General features: G+C 32.6%; 1 protein-coding gene across 1 annotated transcript; it reads right to left on the reverse strand.

Moving 5' to 3' along the window:
* Positions 1–1,976: 1,976 nt before the first annotated feature.
* LOC132546377 (nuclear receptor subfamily 5 group A member 2-like) lies at positions 1,977–19,433 on the reverse strand. Its single transcript, XM_060210092.1, has 7 exons — positions 19,232–19,433; positions 9,732–9,860; positions 5,841–5,981; positions 4,235–5,013; positions 3,820–3,924; positions 3,147–3,300; positions 1,977–2,832 (listed from the first exon to the last, which is right to left on the reverse strand). The coding sequence occupies exons 1-7, from the start codon at positions 19,335–19,337 to the stop codon at positions 2,585–2,587; spliced, it is 1,662 nt and encodes a 553-aa protein (XP_060066075.1). The 5' UTR covers positions 19,338–19,433; the 3' UTR covers positions 1,977–2,584.
* Positions 19,434–19,717: the final 284 nt, after the last annotated feature.

Genomic DNA, 19,717 nt, shown 5'->3' on the forward strand with positions numbered 1-19,717 from the left:
TTTTCAGCTTATATTTGAAAAAAAAAAACAACTGTCAAGGTGCATTGACATAAAGTAACACCAACAATATGCACTATTTTTATAAAAATGGCACATTCTCTGAAAACATCACAAAAAACAATTAGCACTATAGCATAATAAAATACAGTAATGTACACACAAGAATAGAATTTATCACAACATGAATGTCACCAATGAATGCACCATTACGAAAGATCAAGTTTTCAAGTTGGTTTTCTTATTTTGGAAAACATAAATTATATCTAAACTAATATCCCCTAGATTTCATACCAAGAAAAATTTACAATACCTGATGAATATCTAAAAGAAAACATCTGTATCTAAAAATACATTACAATTAATTACATGTTTGATTTACAAAACCATTTAGCTTAAAAATCTGGTATTTTGGCCTTTAACATCTCAATAGAACCATAATCTGTTCAGCAAGTGTATTTTAACTAGAATTTAAAATTGCAGTTTCTTAAAAAGAGGACTGCAAAAGTGCATAATTTTGGAAAATACATGAATTCACATTCTATATAATTAAAATAAAGTTGCATAAACTTATCTCTTATTCCTAGGTAAAAAGAAATACAATAAATAAAAAAAAAAGTAATAAGTAATTAACATGATTTTTCTATTCAATTTGGAATGTTTTTTGTAACAATATTGACGATCTGTGATGCTGTCTATTCCATACTTTGTTATCCTGACTATCAAACATAGTGCAAGCAACACCTAGTGTTGAAGAAACAGTGAAATCTGACGTCAATACATTCAATTTAATCCATCCGAAATATAGAGTTTGCAAATATCAAGTACACAGAAAATTACTCATATCCACAATAGAAATATCAACACTACACATACAATTAACTTTCAATGAAAAAGCACAATCAAAACAGCACTGTCAACAATACATTTTCCAACATGCATCATTTAAACCTTTTAAAAATTCTTACTTTAACTTTCTCACAGTATTTCACAAATAAAACATATTCCATCCTTTTTAAATGAGATTAAAAAAAACTAGACATATATATTCAAAATTCAAACATCCTTAATTATCTACATCACAATTTGCCCTATAACATGGAGGTTTCAACAAATAATTGAATACCTTCATATTTTGTCGATGTATGTACCATGTTTAATTAAATCAGTAACCTGTGTTATACAGTTGCTGTCAACTCTAAAATCTTATCGTCTATATTGCTATTACCTGGGTATGTACCTGGCCCCAGGAGTCCCCTAGTCACTACACTATATATATTCTACCTGACAGTAAAGGTTTACAGAGGGGACAGATAGGGGCCAGGTTTTATTTTTGATAACCGTCTCTCCCTGATGTGTAATATATATGCACCCTTTGGCTTGTGCCCCCGTTGAAGACAGGGCAATAACCCATTAATAAATACAAATATAACGGACACCATCTAACTGCAATTTCCAAACAAAATCAGAAAAATGCATATCCTATATGCAAACTTTATCATAACAACTTGTAGATGTTGCCAATAACAATTTATAGATCTTCCTCATGAAAAAACACATTAAAATGCAATATAGAATAATTTATACTGACTGGATGGCAATTAAGAAAATCCATTTGTTAAGATGACAGTCCAAAAATGTGAGGAATTTTAGACATTTCAGACTGATGATAAAAAAAATGAAAACAAAAAGGGGATGCATAAGTTACAAAGACTTACAGGTCAGTAGAAATAAATGGAAGAAAATTTCAGCATTTCAAATGCTATAATACAATAAACAGTTACAGTGAAAACTTCTGGATAAACATGTCAGCAGCATAAGCACTTAAAAATATAAATGCCATTCAGCAGTTTCAGCAATAAGCAATACCTTCCAGTTTCTCATAACTGTAATCAAAGTCAATTTTATTTCTTCAAAGAAATGTTTGAACCTAAGAAATAAAGAATTGTTATCATTTAATATGCATATTATCTATTTTATTTTCAGGACATCCTAACTTGTGTTTATTTAGAAAAAAATCTGAATTAAGTACTGAAAAAAAAGTTTCTGTCAAGTCAAGATTATTTAAAAGACAATTATATTCTAGGATATTTGATGAATGTGGGGAGGTTTAGATGAAGATTATCATTAAAAAAAAGTGACACATGAAATGTCAATAAATAAATAATAGTCAATAACATATATATTATCTTTGAACAAAGATTAGCACTCTCTCTATTGATCATAAGGTTTTGATTATGTGTTAATTTTCACATACAAATAAATTAATCAACCATGGATTTTGTCACTAGAACCACAAGCACTTGAACCTCTGAAAACTGCAGTAGATCTGACCTCAGTCTGACATTGACATGGTTTGTAACTGGGGTAAGAAAGTTGAATACTGACCTCATTTCGAGTCTATAGTTATCAACACTAGTAGAACTATTGGTGCCAGTATTTACAAAACATACTAGTACACAATGCTGCAGTACAAACACATATTCTGACATCACAAACAATGTTAATTATCATATGACTAAAGGTAAAAATCTTGATATACATAAACAATTCCACATGTAGACATCTAGCCTAAACACAGGAGAAATCATTTTTTCTTGGAGTGTAACATTTCTATTAAAAGTGTCTGTTCCGGAAGCTCTCCGTTTAAATGTTTAAAGTACAGGAATTCTTCTGCACGAATACTGATAAGTCGCACTTCCGGTAACCGAAGCAACACCTGTCCAAATTTATCCTTGACACTTGGATAGAAGTTTACACAGTATTCCATCAATGCTGCATTGACCCTTTCTTGGCACTGTTCCACATGGTGACGATTCTCGAGACCTGGCACATCTGAAGGACAAATTAAAATGGAATCAATGATCGGTAGTATTATACTTCAAAATTGCACAACAATTTGATTGCAAAAACACAGGTCAATGTGGTCTATGTCACTACAGGCACTGACAAAAGCATTTCAATTCTGCCAACTTTCACTGTAACTGCACTATCACTGACAAAGAGTAAAGAACACTTAATACTATGGCTCTGCTCTTCAAAGATAAAAACAGCATATATTTCAACTTTTAATTCTAACCAAATTCAATTCCAATTGATGTCAGTTATATATATTTTCCAGGTACATTCAATATTTATGGAAGACATACCTGGATTTAAAAGTATAAGGTACTTTAGGCACAGGTATTCGTTAATGTCTATTTTTAGGTCTCTCATCTTGCGAATGAGGTCCCGAATTCGATCTTTAGCATCTGCCAGACCAAGCTTATCCAGACAATCCAGAGCAATCTTCTGTCCACTTTCCTGTAAAAAGAAATTGTTTTTCTTAATAGGAATCATCTCAAGGATCATTTGGGAACATTTTCTTCAGGTTGGTTATGTCAAAAGAATGAAAGTTCTCATTACACAACCAGAAGATGACAAACAACCAGTGTGAAGTGTACTAGCACCGCTGCTTGTTTATCTTCGACAAAGTGTTCAACTAAGTATAGCCAAATAACCTATAGTACATTGTTATAGTGTAATTCTTTTTCTTTCTATAACCTGTTTACCATCTCAACACAATATTTTCTACCTTAAAGTAAAAAGGAATATAGGACATGCCAATAAAATCCCACTAAAACTTCCAACTGGTTATCTTTTTAGAAATTCCCATCTATCACACGGGTCATCTTTCCATGTTAAACTCACCATCTAGAGGATAATATTATTTTATTTAAAGTTTTCTTCAAACAGTAAATTACAGACCTATATAGACAAAATTTTCAGTTATATTTCAATTACATGACATGCAATCTTTCAAATTTTGAAAAGATAACTTACTAGAGTTACCTCCCCTGACCATATTTCCCGAACTAGCCGATGAACCAAGTCGAGTATGAGGATCTCACTCCAGCTGTGTTGTAACATTTTCATCTGATCTTCAACCTGTAATGATGCATCACACGTGATTGGTAACAAATAGCAAGAGAATGCTTCCATTACATCAATGCTAAACAAATTTCATCATTTATTGAAAGTAAAGGGAAAACAACTGGTTTTGACAGCAAGGATAAACCCTTTGGACTATCAAGCTTGGTTAAGTAATTTGAACAATTTCCACAAATTATCAGGTAAACAGCTTTAAGAGTTAAGTTTACTTAGGTAAGCCAATGTCAAATTGGATTTATTATTGGATCTTGCCTAGAAAGTCGTCTGGTGATAAGTACTGGCAGGTTTAACAATGTGAAGTTCTCACCTTGAATTCCTTGAAATACACTGACGTCCTTGCCCACTCTACCATGAGGAATAACAACTGGTCAGACAGCTTGCATATCATTTGCAATAGTTTGAGTGGCTGGTTGACTACATCCTCATGACCATACTGAGTTTGCACAAATGAGAAGAGTTTCTGACATATTTCATTTTCGTCAGTCAAATTTGCTTTCATGTCTATAATCAATTGAGGCACAATTGGCACGATAGGTGGCGCTGCAGCCATCGGTGACATCTGGTGGTGGTGGTGGGGTTGTTGTGAGTGGTGGTGCTGATGGTGATGGGGAGGGTGGATGGGCTGGTGATGGGAGTGGGGGTGGTGCTGAGAATGATGCTGTGATGGACTATAGTTGTTCCTTAATGCTGTCATCATGGAGGGGTAGGTCTGCTGCGACAGGGAGGAGTAGTGACCAGGGGGCGAGGACACTGGGGAATGCTGGGACATGCCAGACACCCGACTCAGATCTGTAGGGGGCGAGTCAGGCATAGCAGGGGAGGGCATGCCAGAAAGAGGGGAGTGGTTCATCCCATAACTCCCCATGTTTGCATTGATACTGGCAGCCATTTGTTGGAGGATTGCAGGGTCAGGTTTAATGTCTTCAGAGGAGGGAGGGAGAGGAGCCATTCCATTCATTAGGTGCATTCCACAAGATGCCATAAGATGGTGCTGTTGCCTGGCCACCTGTTGTTTAAGTGCTCTGTCACGCTTGTACATTGGGCCAAACTTGTTCCTTCCTCCTCGCATCCTATCCTGTCTCACCGCTACAAGAAAAATTACAGAAAAAGTGTGATATTTCACGAAATAATGAAACTGAAAAAAAAAAAGAAATTTCTTGACTCCTGCATACATGCTGCTAAGTCAGTGTGGACAAATTGGTATCAAAACCAAGACAGTATACACTTCTTTAGTTAAATCATTACTATTCTGTTAACGATATCATACAAAATGTGTAAAACAAAAATTAACTTATAATCTAATTCTATGTTAAAATCTGAAGTTCATGGGAGTTCAGTGGAGTTTGAAATTTAACCAAGCAAACTTCCTTGAGAATGCTTCCCTTTAAACAAGTCATCAAACCCAATATACGGCTTTATCATTTTGACACCAATACTGCTACAGCACCACCATTAAATTATGTAATGATCACAATTATACGAAGCTTTCTACACCACTGTCTCTATAATCAATTATTCATCAGCTCTGCTTCACCAAGCTGTGAGAATGCAATATCAAATTTTAATGTCTGTATTGTCTCCTTTTAATTTACTTCCATCACAAGGGATGGAGCTGACAAGAGACTTCTAAATAATTTAAAACAATGGCTGCATTTATCTAGAAGACGTCAAGTTTGCAGCACATATTGCCATGTTTCAACCAAGTTGTCTTTTTTGAAAATCCCATTACAAAGGTAATTCTGATGAACAAGCGAAAATAAATGTGAGTTAAGTTTATTTAACACAATAAGTTTCGCCAATTACTTTTTTAATCTCCTTTTTATGTTTATATTATAGCTTTTGAATGCCATCAGTAGTTTTTTTTATTTCCGCTTCTTCAAGATCTGTATGTTACAGCTATATAAAACACTTACCCTCTAGCTTCATTCCAACACTCAAACATTTTTGAAATCTACAGAAAGGACATCGTTTCCTCTGACTTTTATCTATGTGGCAGCTTCTGTTATCTACACATGAATACACTTTCTTGTTCTGTACTGTTCTTTTGAAGAATCCTGCAACAAAAATATAACAACTACAATGTATTATGCTATCAGTAGTGCATCATAATTTCATGTTTTATAAATATCAAGCCTTTTTGTATGGTTTATGAAATAATTCTTTGTTTTGCTTGTCTGACATACCAACTTTAACCATACCCCTACAACCAATTTTAACCATATACATCTAACTAGTGACAAATCAAGGATGGAGAGAGGGGATTAAGTATAGCAGTTGCTTTATATGAAAACTAATGAACAATTTCCAGTAGAGAATTTCAAAATATTTTCTGATATCAAGCCTACCACAACAGTGCATCATAATTACTATTGACATGGCAGTCTGATATACATGTACACAATTATATATATTTTATATTTTCGCAGTCAAAAGTATATCTTCTAATTATATGAGATTTGATCAAATTCACCAATGCAAATTAAGGTCCACTAGAAAAAGCTGTTTTAATTGTGTTAGTTTGTAAAACTGGAGTCTATAAATGCCATTTTCTGATGCTTGAAAGAATACTTCTACATCAGTACACTGTGCATACTTCGAAAAAAGGAAAAATAAAAAAAATCAATACTTTGTCTTATTACATATCTGTCACAAAATTACATGAAAAGTCCCATAAAAGGTGGATTATTAGCCCACCAGGGCAATACCGCCTTTGAAGGTCCGATTAATGGAAAGTTCCTTCATAAATTATCCACATAACTAATTACCACAATGAAGCTTTCCATACACCGGTGCATACAGTAATTGACAGGTGTTAATAAATCATATCTCATCATTCTATTGGACTGCTTATCCTAATGCTACCCCCTCTATATGTCATTGTACATAATATATACACAGAAGTTGTGACAGTAGGATCAGTGTTAAACCATCTCCAAATCCATACCTATTCGATGCAAGTACTTTATAATCAGCAAATGATCATACACCTTATGTAATCATTATGTGTTCAAAATATTCCAATTAAGAATTTGTTTCTTTTCTCTGAAAGTATTTTGGGAAATGGTCTTACACGATACATTAAAAACATGTATTTTATTATGTATCTGGAGCATGGGAAAAGGAATTCAGACTTCAGTTTTTACAACTACTGGGTATAACTGGACGGAGATTTTAATTTGCTTCAATATTATCACTTTGAACAATACAGTGTGAAAAAGGTGGTATATAAATCATGGAAAGAAGTAAACTAATTTTAGTGAGTATGGTATAACCAGCTCACTTGACAAAAGCCTTTTATACATATACAGGCACTGCACCATCTTAACCTCTATAAATCAATGATAACCACCTTTCACACTAACCATCACATTAGCACACACATTTCTTTTTGATTAAAAGATTATGATTGTGGCTGGGAAGAGGTTTCTGGACTAATGACTGTCCATGAGCATCATATTGATCAGATGTGCTTTATCAAATGATATAGTTATATATATATAGCTACAGTCAACTTTCATGAATCCAACTTCAATGATTCAAACTTCCCGTTGTATCAAATTTTTTTGTTCAGTCCCATATTTCATTTCTATATATTACTACTAACTTACCCCTCGATCTATGAATCAATGTTATAAATTAAATTTTTTGATGTATTGAAGTTTTCCCACGGACCATATGCTTTGATATCACGGTCATTGATAACTCATGAATCAAACCAAAACTTCTACCTGTGCTGTACAGCATTGTACAGGTATTTTCGCCTCGTGGCAAAATTTCACACATTTCAACAAAGAGAATTACCTGAAATTAGGATTACGATAGCCCACTATCATCAGCTCTGTGTTATGAAGTTAATTAATGACTGGACAAAGTTTGCAAGCCATGATATTTAATCAAAGATAATTGGACATTGTGTAATGTTCAATGCTGCCATTTAAGTAATTGCATATAGTTAGGTCTAATTTGTGGAATGGAGAAAAACATCGAAGGAAATACTTTCACTTGTATGATGATTTCACTCATTCCCAAAGTGTCATTTTTCAGTTTTAAGCATAAAAACATGAAAAACAGTGATTTATCTGTCAATCATGCATTATCCTATTGGTTCAGACTGGGTGTCATCAGTACACTGACAAACACTTGTAATTTCTATGTATACATCCTAAGATGTGTGATGTTAGTGCAGTCGTTCCAGAATAGAATACATTATGATATTAATTTGCTTTCTTTTAAATTCATTTGTATATCAGTCTCAATTTGATTACTGTAATATGTGAAGACTACTTCAATGCTGTGTGTCATTTCATTAAAGAGCAATCTGTAAAATACATATACTGTGTGACATGAAGGCACGAATGTAAAAAAAGTAAGCATGTATTGTCACTTTCTCGTTGATTTCTATTTTATGTTATGTGTTTATTTTTTAAGAATGAAAATGTTTTAAGATAAAAATGCATCTTTTCATCTAAACTTGTGTTATGGTATTTGTTGTGTTTATTCAGGTAGAAATAATGCGTCATCAACTATACACATGAACGTGAAAACATCAATTTAACCCACTATGAATGATTCAAAGTCTTTATGTATCAAAGTTTTTTTGGGAGTCCCTTGAACTTCGAAACATTGATGTTTGACTTCATCTGCAATTTGATGTCCTTTCATATGCTGTTTGTCTTTCTGTAAGACATTTTGACTATAAAAATCAAAATAATTTAATCTTTTGCTCAGGGAATGCAAATATTTGTCACATTATACATCCAGATTCCCATTTTCCATGAAGGTATATATACAGATGATGCAGGTTGTATTGTACTGTCTGTAGGTCCAATTTTCCTATTGTGACAGTTTATCATACATGTTGAAATCAATAAAAATTATTTGTTGGTTTGTTGTAAAATATACAAGTACTGATTTGCACATGGTATATTTTGTACCATACATTTATCACATAACTTCTCAGATCCTCCCTGTCTGTTGGCAGTGTAATAGCACCCATTTGATACTTTCTGATCATACATTTTTAATATATTAGCTGTGACTGGCTGAAGGTTCCCATTGTTGTTTCCTAACTTCATGGTATCAATGAATTGTAATGTCACCACAGAAAGATATAAGCACATTGCAAATTTAGATTTTGTATCTAATAAAATGCTGTTCAAGAATGTTTGGAAAAGTATTCAAATTGTGAACTATTTCTTATAAAGAATATTAATCTTGTAAAGAATCTAGAAAAAAATTATCATTTATTTCATAAATCTCATATGAATTGAAATTCAGGCAAGATTTTCTAAGCGTAACTATTATCCAATGAAAAGTTTAAGGATCGTATATTTCTGAATTTCTTTAAGGATAATAAACATCAAGACTGCCAAAGTTTTAAAATTTTAGAATGTAATATTGGTCAACACAATGAATATGGTTTGAAACTTCTTCAGAAATAACAAGATATCATAGTGTTTCAGTCAAATGGTCATGAATTTGGGTAATCCAACCAATGCTTAGAGTCTACATAACCGTGTGTCTATCGATCATTCAGTACATTTATAGGTCAGTGACTTCTTAAACAATGCTAATTTGTTCCCTATTGTTTTGAGTAAACATGCCCTAAGGATCATTCACATGGTTGATGTGTACTTACATTTTTATGACTCTCATGCTTGATCAGCAGTGGTCAACAACACAGGCCATAGTTTCCCATTTACAATTTACAGACACCCACTTCCCTAACAATCCCACCCTACCTCCTGACATTAAAAATGATCCTAGACATGCATATACTAATTCTTAATGACTTGATTACTTACCTTTACAACTTTCACAAGTAAGGAGACCATAGTGGTAACCAGACACCTTATCCCCACACACTGGACACAGCTCATCGAAGCCAGACTTAACATCTGGAGGGTACTGCATCTCATTGACTGAGGTCGAAGCTGAAGTACAAAAACATTATATAACAATTATAATAGATGTCATCAAAATCATTTGATAGAGAATTCTCCATTATTTATCATCATCTGTGATTATTTTTCTTATCAACCACAAACTTTCCAAATACATGGGTTTGCAAGATATGGAGGTAGGCTGACATTTTTTGTACAATTTATCGAGATATATACAGGTTTTACATAAAAAAAAAAGAGAGAAAAATTCATTAACAGTGGTAACGAATGAGATTTGCATACAATTAATTCCTTAAAAACAAAAAGAAAGAAAAAAAACCCACAAAGAAGCAGAAAAAAATCATCTGAATGCTTTAGAAGACCTCTCTAGATGATATACCTTTTTAGCCAGATCTTAAAGGATTATTTATTTATCTAGGTAGATTCTAAATTCTTTAAAGTTTATTGATTTAAAAGAACATTGGTGACTCTTGTTACTATCATATCTAGTTACATAATAGGACATAATGAGGAGCTGATGGTCAGCAAGACAAGATGGACATCAATATAATTGTACACACAATTAAGATTTATAAAGGTTGAAAAATTTAACCAACACATCAATTGTCATTGTCATTCTATAGAGATAATTTTCTTCAGAATAACAGCCCACTTTTGCAAGTATCCACGTAGTAGAAAAGGAATAGTCTAAATTTGTTTATCATTGAGATTTGGTAAAGCACTCTATCATGGTTTACCAATACTTTCTTTGTTCACATTAATGCAAAATATTAAGATGATGAATATGGTACATAATTATATATCATATAAACTTATATGTTGTAAATTGACAAAATACTATACATGTATAACATTATATCTGGAATGGATGGTGTGGAAACCTGAACATAAACATAGCTGTACTTGAATGAAAATCTTTGAATCTGAGAGCAATGGGCCATTTTCAGCATTTTCTTTCTCGGTTTCAAAATAAAGTGGACTTCCTATGCAAAAATGAAAGAAAATGGAAAGCCCACACAAGCTACAGGATTTTCAATGATGTTGCAATAAAATGCTAGGAAAGTACAACACTCCTGATAAGACATGATGATCATGACATCACATTTAAATGAACAAAATGTTGCACTCAAACCAAAAGATTAACAATGACTGATCATGATAATTTGCTAATTACTTGAACATGTTTTTTGTTATATCTTTCCTTCTTGCAATATTCTCAATTCAGAAATTAAAGTTGAAAGACCTGCACCACACACAACAATCAAATTTGTCGTGTAACATTGGAAGCCTATCAAACTCTGCAGTGTCATAATATTACATTTCTTCAGAACAAAACTGTATGTGAACCAGTACTTTTGTGAACAGGGCAACCATCCAAAACCCTCAGCTACAACATTATGCAGTACAGGACTGACAAGTCTGTGCATTCAGTGATCCTACATGTTAATTGTGCTTAACTCATTGGAGTCATTTCAATAAATGATATAATCTATAATCTGTGCAATGTTCTGAACCGTTTTATAAATCTTTGTTTTCACACCATGGATGCAAGGAATATTTAAGTTACGCTGTAAAAATGGTGGAATTGGAGGTGCCGTATACCAGGTAATTTTAGGTGAGCAAAATTACTGCATGTGCAGGTCTGCAAGTGCTGAAATTGCTACTGTAATCAATTAGCCTAAGAAACTTAACTCTCCCAATTCAATTAATTTTATTGCTTAAATACAGGACATTTAATGGTTTCTCATTTAATATCACAACTATTTCATGAATAAGACAATGCATTTTTTCCACTTAGGTGCAAAACAATGAAAGTTATATTATAACTAGATATGATAAGAGATTTCATTCCCTGCAGAGATGATATATGCTTTAACCAAATTGATAAATTCCTATATTTCACTACCCTGAAAAAAGTAATAAATTAAAATATGTAACATTTTAGACAACCAATGTAAACAAAGAAAATATTCTGCAGTTTCAACAGAAAAAAAAGAATGCTGAGGACCTTGAAAGGTCTGACCATCAATATACCGAAAAAACGGGAAAAGAAAATTACAATAATTCAAGAAGCTCGTTTATGAAGAAGTCTTAATTATTCATTAATCTTAATTAGTGATAATACATGCAGACACCTTGGACCTTTTCATATAAACTAAAATATAGAACAATTCACAAAATATAGTCAATAGAAGTAACGAATTCAGTAAATATTTAGGTATTCCATTTCGATTTGATTGATAAACCCAGATCGGCACGGCACTCCTAAATCCGAAATGTCTGACGCAGTGACGGACAGAATGAGATAGCCAAACCAAAGCACCGAAAACGCTGGGCAGGAAAGGCATCTCATTCAACGATTGGTGAAATTCAAATATCAGGACACAGCTCGACGAAATAAATCACAAAATTCATCATGTAAAATCCTGTGTATGTATTACATTTTAAGAAGAAGCAGACGTTTTTTCCCCGTCTAAATATTCCGATAAAATCATCAACGAATGTTGACACTTGGTACGGATTTGATATATCGGATGTAAACACAAACTGGTTACATAATCACTCCGTCGACACAATTCTGTGAAGAAGATTGGAAGAACTTACGGTCTTTGTCTATTTCGTGTAGTCTTCTGTTCATTGTTATCGAGAAACAACAGTAAATCGCAGGGCAATGAACCTGGCCAACATGGAAGTTATTCTTGATGCATAATTAGGTCACTCAACGAAGGAGAGCTATGGTGCAAGGGAAGCAACTCTTAAGAACTATTTTGAAATAAATTATGTTCATGTATCTCTACATAATATAAAGTGTCTATGCTATCACAATTGATAAAATATTTTCCTATCAATCAGTTTGAAAGTTAAGTTTAATTCTGAAGATATATCAAAGTATACATTGATTATTATATCATTAAAGTAAGTTCACATTTAATCTTTTATTGAAATAATTTTTAAAAGTAACATAACTTTCATATGAAATGCTCATTATATCTTTGCATATAATTGCTACATGACATTTTATTGTCTGAGAATATAGAAAATATTGCATGAGTAATTTCAACATCTGCGAATACAGCGATGTGCCATGAGTATATGAAGTTTTAAATTATTTTCCTATTCCACAAAGCTAACAATGTTATATTCATCTTCTTCTTTCAATCAATCCACATATCTTAAAAAATGCAAAGTGATGGATCTTTAATGAAACCAATAGCTATATCAAAACCAATCATATTTTATAGCCTAACGAGATAGAAAGACCTGGAGGTTGACTTCCATAAATATCATAAAACAAATAAAGATTTAAAAGATCAAAGGGGAAGCTGATAAATTGTTAAGATGAAACAAATGTGAGAAGATATTATCTGAAAGGTTAATTATGACACAAAAATATTTGCCTTATTTGAAATGAACAAACCACATAAAAGATGAAATTCAGTTGGATTCTATAAGTCAGAAAATATCAAACTGCAACAAAATTATTTTCCTTATAAAATTGAATAAGCATTCACCTGTATCCAGTATATCAGTTGATAAGTTTGAGCATGTTTGCTATAGCGATTGGACCTGCAGCTGACTGACACTATCAGCTGGTTCAAACTACATACATATAACTATCACATATTTACATAGACAGTAGCAGAGTAAACCATGTGTGTAGGAGCTTGTCATGTGCATGCACAACTGATCTGAAGTGAACATTATTTCTGTATTAACATGCAGGTTATTATACGTTAAGGGATAGCATGTAGTTTGAATTTGAAATACACAGTTGTCCATCAGGCAATTTTAATATAAACAGAGACCCAGGCAGGAGACAGAGAAGAATATCCCTGATGCATTGCACTGCATGATTTAAAAGGCACCTCATAGTGGGACACCACTTGCAGATCAGGGGTGGTTTTTCTGATGATTTCAGTTTAGGGAACACCAGGGAGCCTGCAAGAATAGGGTTTTGCTGCATTCCACTGCACATTCATTAGAGGCAACTAAAAGTGGCACTGCAGAATTTAGGTTTTCTTTCCTGTCTTCTACTAAGGGGACATTAAAGGGATCAAAATAGATCTGCTACCCCCGTTACAACACTTGGTTCTTCGACAGTTTCTTTCTTTGGTTATTTTTCACTTTTGGGGACCCTCTTGACAACCTTGGCTGTTGTGAAGACATTAAACCCAGTAAAAAAAAAAAAAAAAAACAAAACAAAACAAAAATTAAAAAATACAGAGTAATATATTCTGCAAAAAGCAAATCTTTAAAAGTATCTTTCTCATTTCCCTTCTGAACCTATATCACAACAAGCCCCTAAATATAACATCTCAAATCATCTTTCATCAATGAAAACAGAATGAGAAAAAACAGAATATTTTCAATCTTATCGTTCTTTTTGCTAAGAATATGCAGTACATAAATCTATATTTCAATCATCAATATATTCATCCTGGATTTTGCAGGGCCCACTTTTACTTGCCTCCACATGGGTAGGACAAACATATTTTATTACAAACAGCAATTGTAGGTTTAGAAAGCAATATGGATGATTATTTGAAAAATCTGCCACTTTGAAATCTATAATTCTAAATGAATATGAATAAATTTACATTAATCAAACATTGTTTTTATATAAGATATAGAAATAAGATATAAATGCCTTCATTTATCACATACAATACTGTTAAAATCTTATTACAATTTCATAAGTTTTAATGGAAAAAAATACAATTATCACTTTCTTACAAAATCTATCTTACCACTGTACTGTACACTTCCAATGAGGTTATCATCAGCCCAACAGTAAACATTCAAGTATTATAGTTTTACTATTGCATTTCATTTAATGATGGCACAAAATCAATGAAATGTACTTTTAGCACAGGTATAGAAGTAGAGGTAAACCCATTTTAATCATCAGGTGATAATTGCATTTGCTATTGTAGTATACAATGAAAAGACCCCTCTTTTTCAAATATGCTTTTCATGTCACAGCAGAATTTAAAATGACAGGGTACTTCAACAGCGAGTAAAAAATCAACATGTTGTAAAAAGGTTTGGTAGTGTATGTTTTCTAATGGGTGTCAGGACGTACATTGTACAGTATACTTTACACCGCTGGGACAGCACTCACAATACCAACGTCTCTACAAATTCCCCAGTAATGAAACTAGAACAGCCCTTGTATTCACTTTACAAAATATCCCCTTTCCTTAAATCATCTTGTCTTCGGAGAAATATGAACTGTTTTCATATAAAGCACTTGTCGTCAGATCTTAGCCAGATAATATAAAGCAACATTATACAAGATTCCTTGTTTCACTGGCAAGGCATTTATAAATGTACAATAATGGTCATAGGAAGAGGTTTTTTTTATCTTTTCTTTCTTAAATGCAATTTCAATAATACTCATGAAACAAGATCTATTCCCATTTGAAATTCTGGGAGAATATTAGAAAACAGCTTTCTGTTCACCTAAGAAAAGTCAAATGTCAATTTCATAAATTTTCATGTACACCCATTACTTCAGCATCCAAAAATGTTACCAAAATTTGATATTTTGCAATTATACATTAACAATTCTATAATGAAAACTGAAAAGCATGTGTTATGAAGTCTTTGTATATATAGGCATGTGATAACCATACATCTATTTAAATAAAGTTTTAACGTTCAATTTTGTCATACCATACCTATGCTTTGTTCAAAATTAAATACACAACTTGTATATAATCTCTGAAGTTGGTTGTAGAATCCAAGGAAATTTTCCATGCTTAATAAAAAACGGTTGAATCAAAGAAAAAACCCTGGGTAAGAGGATCTTCAGCAATTACCACAAGCAAAAACTTAGACTTCCATGTACTTAGAATCTACATATCTAAAGATAACCCCATAAATACAGCTTAACAGTAAAATATTCATCTAATTTAACACTTCTGACAGTAAGGAAACCAATATTGGGCCTCTAGCACTTTGGGTAAGGCTGTGCTTCCTGTAACGTTGACTTTACCAGTAATTCTAATATCCTTACATAAAAGACAAAACATTTAATTATCATACACTGACCATCCTTTAACAACAGACACAGTATCCATTGTTTATTGGAATTCTACTAATTTTCTAAGCATTGTTAAGTTCATTTGTCAAATTACGAAAATGTAATATTCATTTGTCTTTCACTGAAGTGACCAAGGTTTGATTCCTTTATCAAGCAAAGATCTGGGATCACCTGCCCAACCACACAAGTTTTCCCTTGGTACTTGAGTTTATTCCTACAGTTATACCTTTTACCATTGGTATTGTTGTAAAATAATTAAATGTTTATACTTATTTCATTTCCTGTACTTTTGATACATGAAGTGTTGATAATACAATCATTAATAAAAATAGAAAAAAGAAAAACTAACATTGATCTAACTTTTTCAAGTCTTATAAATGTTTAGGTGGTCTCTATAGGCAGGTTTTACTACATAGACTGGAGTACTCTGTAGATCTTTCATTAACATTGATTATGTATAGAAGGTCTCTATAGACAGGTTTAACTACATAGACTGGAGTACTCTGTAGATCTTTCATTAACATTGATTATGTATAGAAGGTCTCTATAGACAGGTTTAACTACACAGACTGGAGTGTTCTGTAGATCTTTCATTCACATTCATTATGTGTAGGTGGTCTCTATAAGCAGTCTGAGGTTAAAATGTATGAATTGGAGCCTATTTTAACACGGAGTAAAACTATAAGGCACCAGATATCATTCCTGTTTGGTTTAAGACAGATTATCGGATAATTCCTCAGGACATGTAATTCATCATAACCAATCTTATTTTAATGATGTCCTGTGGCAACATCAGAAGAACTGCATTATACCATATATGCTTTCTAGTTACAATAATTTTTTATGCCAGTAGAAACTGAATTTTTAACATCTTATTTTTCATATCGTAAATACTTTCTAGAGTTATCAGTTCTGATCATAAATAGATGTTTCTATACAATTATTTAGTCTTTCAGGGCACTGACCGACACTTGTCATCTGAGGTGTGTGAACTTATGACATCCTGTAGCTGTGTATACATTATGTACTTTTCCAATCCAATACACAGACATATATTTATCTGATAAGTCTGGAATGAGAAACTCTACATATGGTCATGGAAACTCATTTTCAAGTAAGTTTTTGTTTGTATCAATTTTTTGTTTTGTTTTAGCTCTCTGAAGACATTAATTAAACAAACCTTCCTACTGGTTCACTGGTTATCAAATTCTAGTATAGTAACAGCAAGAACAATTTGAAATCTGGTATACAAATACATGAAGGTGTTAATATATATGTATTCAGCAATATTTTGGCCATCATTGAATTAATGCACCTGTGCTTTTTCTTGTCAGACTGATCAAACCTTTGAGATGAAAATATCGCAAATAAATAAATGCATATTTAAGTACAAATGTAAATATCAGGGTGTATAAACAAGACCGATGAGACTTACAAGATTTGGTTGTTGGTTAGTTATCTCCCTTTGGTATGATATACTAATCAACATTTGTTATTTTCTTTTTGAGAATGTTGGTTACATGTTTAATTAAGTGAAAATAAAATTGTAATAATCAGAAGTTGAACACCATCATCCAACATATTTGAGGGTGAATCAGTTTTCGTTTACACAAATATGTGTACTGTATACATGTATGAATGATCACATATTCAGTGTTTTTTTATAACAGCTTGTACCTGCACGAATCGGGATAATAAAAAAGTATTTTCTTGAACATAAGGATGATATTTCTGCTTTTGTCTTCATAATTGGGGAACATAATATGGTTTCCAACTGGGCTTTACAACAGAGCAAAGAAAATCACTGCTTTTGCCATATGTCATTAATGTAATATAACCCGAGGGATTTTTCATTGGCTGTGTCAGTCAGAAATTGTGTATGACATTACGATATAGACAATGATGTTATGTCAAAAATTAGATTTAAATGGCGAAACAAAATGGCTGCCTCCATTCCATTTTGTCCTTTATATTTAGACATTACAACATACAAAATGCAACTTTTCTCAATTTTGTGGTAAAAAGAAATGCTTGTCATTGTGATACAAGTATCTTAAATTCTTTTAATTTTCATTTCATTGGAGATTTTATGGAACTAGATTGTCTCAAAGTTATCATTTGCTTGTCATTTTGACCCACAAACATTAAAAGCTTCTGATAAGACTTGTCATAAAATCTCATATAAACTGAGGACTTGATTTAGATCTGCAAAAGACTTATTGTCAGCACTTTTTACATATCAGAAGTGTAAAGCTTGTAATCATATAAATGAATATACCAAAACATCCTTTTTTGAGAAGACTAAGATGACGTAGGAATCATAATAAGTATTTCAAATCAGTATTGAGGCATATACTGAAAAGTTTCTGTAATACAGACTGTAAAGGTCAGAAGTATCATTCAAAGTTGTCCATTTAATTTTGATGCTACCATTTAAAAAAAGTTATATGGATTAAATGAAATTGCCTCAATGCCACTCTGAGAAATGTTTTTGATGCTGTTGGTAATGCAGGAATATTTGGTTACTATGGATGGTAGATATTTACAATGGTACCTCTTTATTAACCCAAAATGATCCTCGAAGGCTTAAATCATTGACATTAAACCTCAAATTAAATGACATCATCTTGATAGTCCTTTTAAGTTAATTAAAAAAGATTGAGTACTGTAAAGTTTGGTATTAACACAATTTTGATTGAAAAAAGTAATTCATTAAACTAAGTAATCAATTTTTTCAGCCAACTTTCTTGATATGGCACATTTTCTCTCCCATCAAAACAGCATCAGCATTTTAATTGGACAACAATTACTTATTAATTCATTCAATTTACTTGATCTTTCTAACTTGTCTTTACAACAAGCTGTTAAACAGACTTATGAATGTAATGTTCTGTTTAAATGGATATAATGTTATGAATATTCATATCTGGGCTAAACACATGACATAGTCTGGTAGTATTTTTTCTGTAATACTATATATAATTTTAATCTTGTTAATTAAGATTTGTAAGAAATCACACTAATATTTTTGACATCCCAACGTATTAATTTACTATTGTAGACAATGATGTACGCAACATCTGGGAGGGTTGCCAGTGGACAAGATTTCCTCTTCATTACCCTCTCGGGGGCCTCAAATACTAAACCACATGTCAACAAATTCGGTGCAAAGCTCCACAAACCGGCATGCCATAGTACACGTTTTTGCCCGATTTTATCCGTGACAGCTCATCATTTGTTGATTTCTGTATGCAAGCACACATACAAAGCCAAAATATTTACATTGCATTAAAAACACCGGCTGATTATATGACCTGTGAAATATTTTGTGCACATTTCCGACTGTGTATCTCACCTTCGTCATTCCCTTCCCCCTGACTGGAGTTGCTGCCATGCTCCGAGTTTGATGTATTACTTTGTAATTGAGAGTCAAATTCCGACTTTTCCATATGTTGTATCATAGTGGTACAGTAACCAATGGATACGGTTATACTGTAAGTCTTAAAAATCTCTTTCCGCGTTCATAGATTCATCCAAATTGATATCCTTTTCCGTCCTCTCCGCGGCCTCCTGCACAGCAAACCCGTAATCAGCTAACAGGTGCTCTCTACGCATGCGTATTCGAAACGCAAAGTAGGACAGTTTATGATACTTTGTTGTAAACACAGTAAGCTGTAAGACGGGAGAACACTCATTATGCGTTGATTATCCCGAAATACACAAGGAAAATGTGTGATGTTCTTGAAACCAGTTCATGTGAAATACAACATTTTCTACGACTTATCCAAGTTGACGATGAATAACAAGTTATTAGATTTTTCTTTTTTTTTAATCAGCATTT

The sequence above is a fragment of the Ylistrum balloti genome, unplaced genomic scaffold (genome assembly GCF_031769215.1).
Source record: "Ylistrum balloti isolate Yb309-2 unplaced genomic scaffold, AGI_CSIRO_Ybal_v1 Utg369888, whole genome shotgun sequence".
NCBI lineage: Eukaryota > Metazoa > Mollusca > Bivalvia > Pectinida > Pectinidae > Ylistrum > Ylistrum balloti.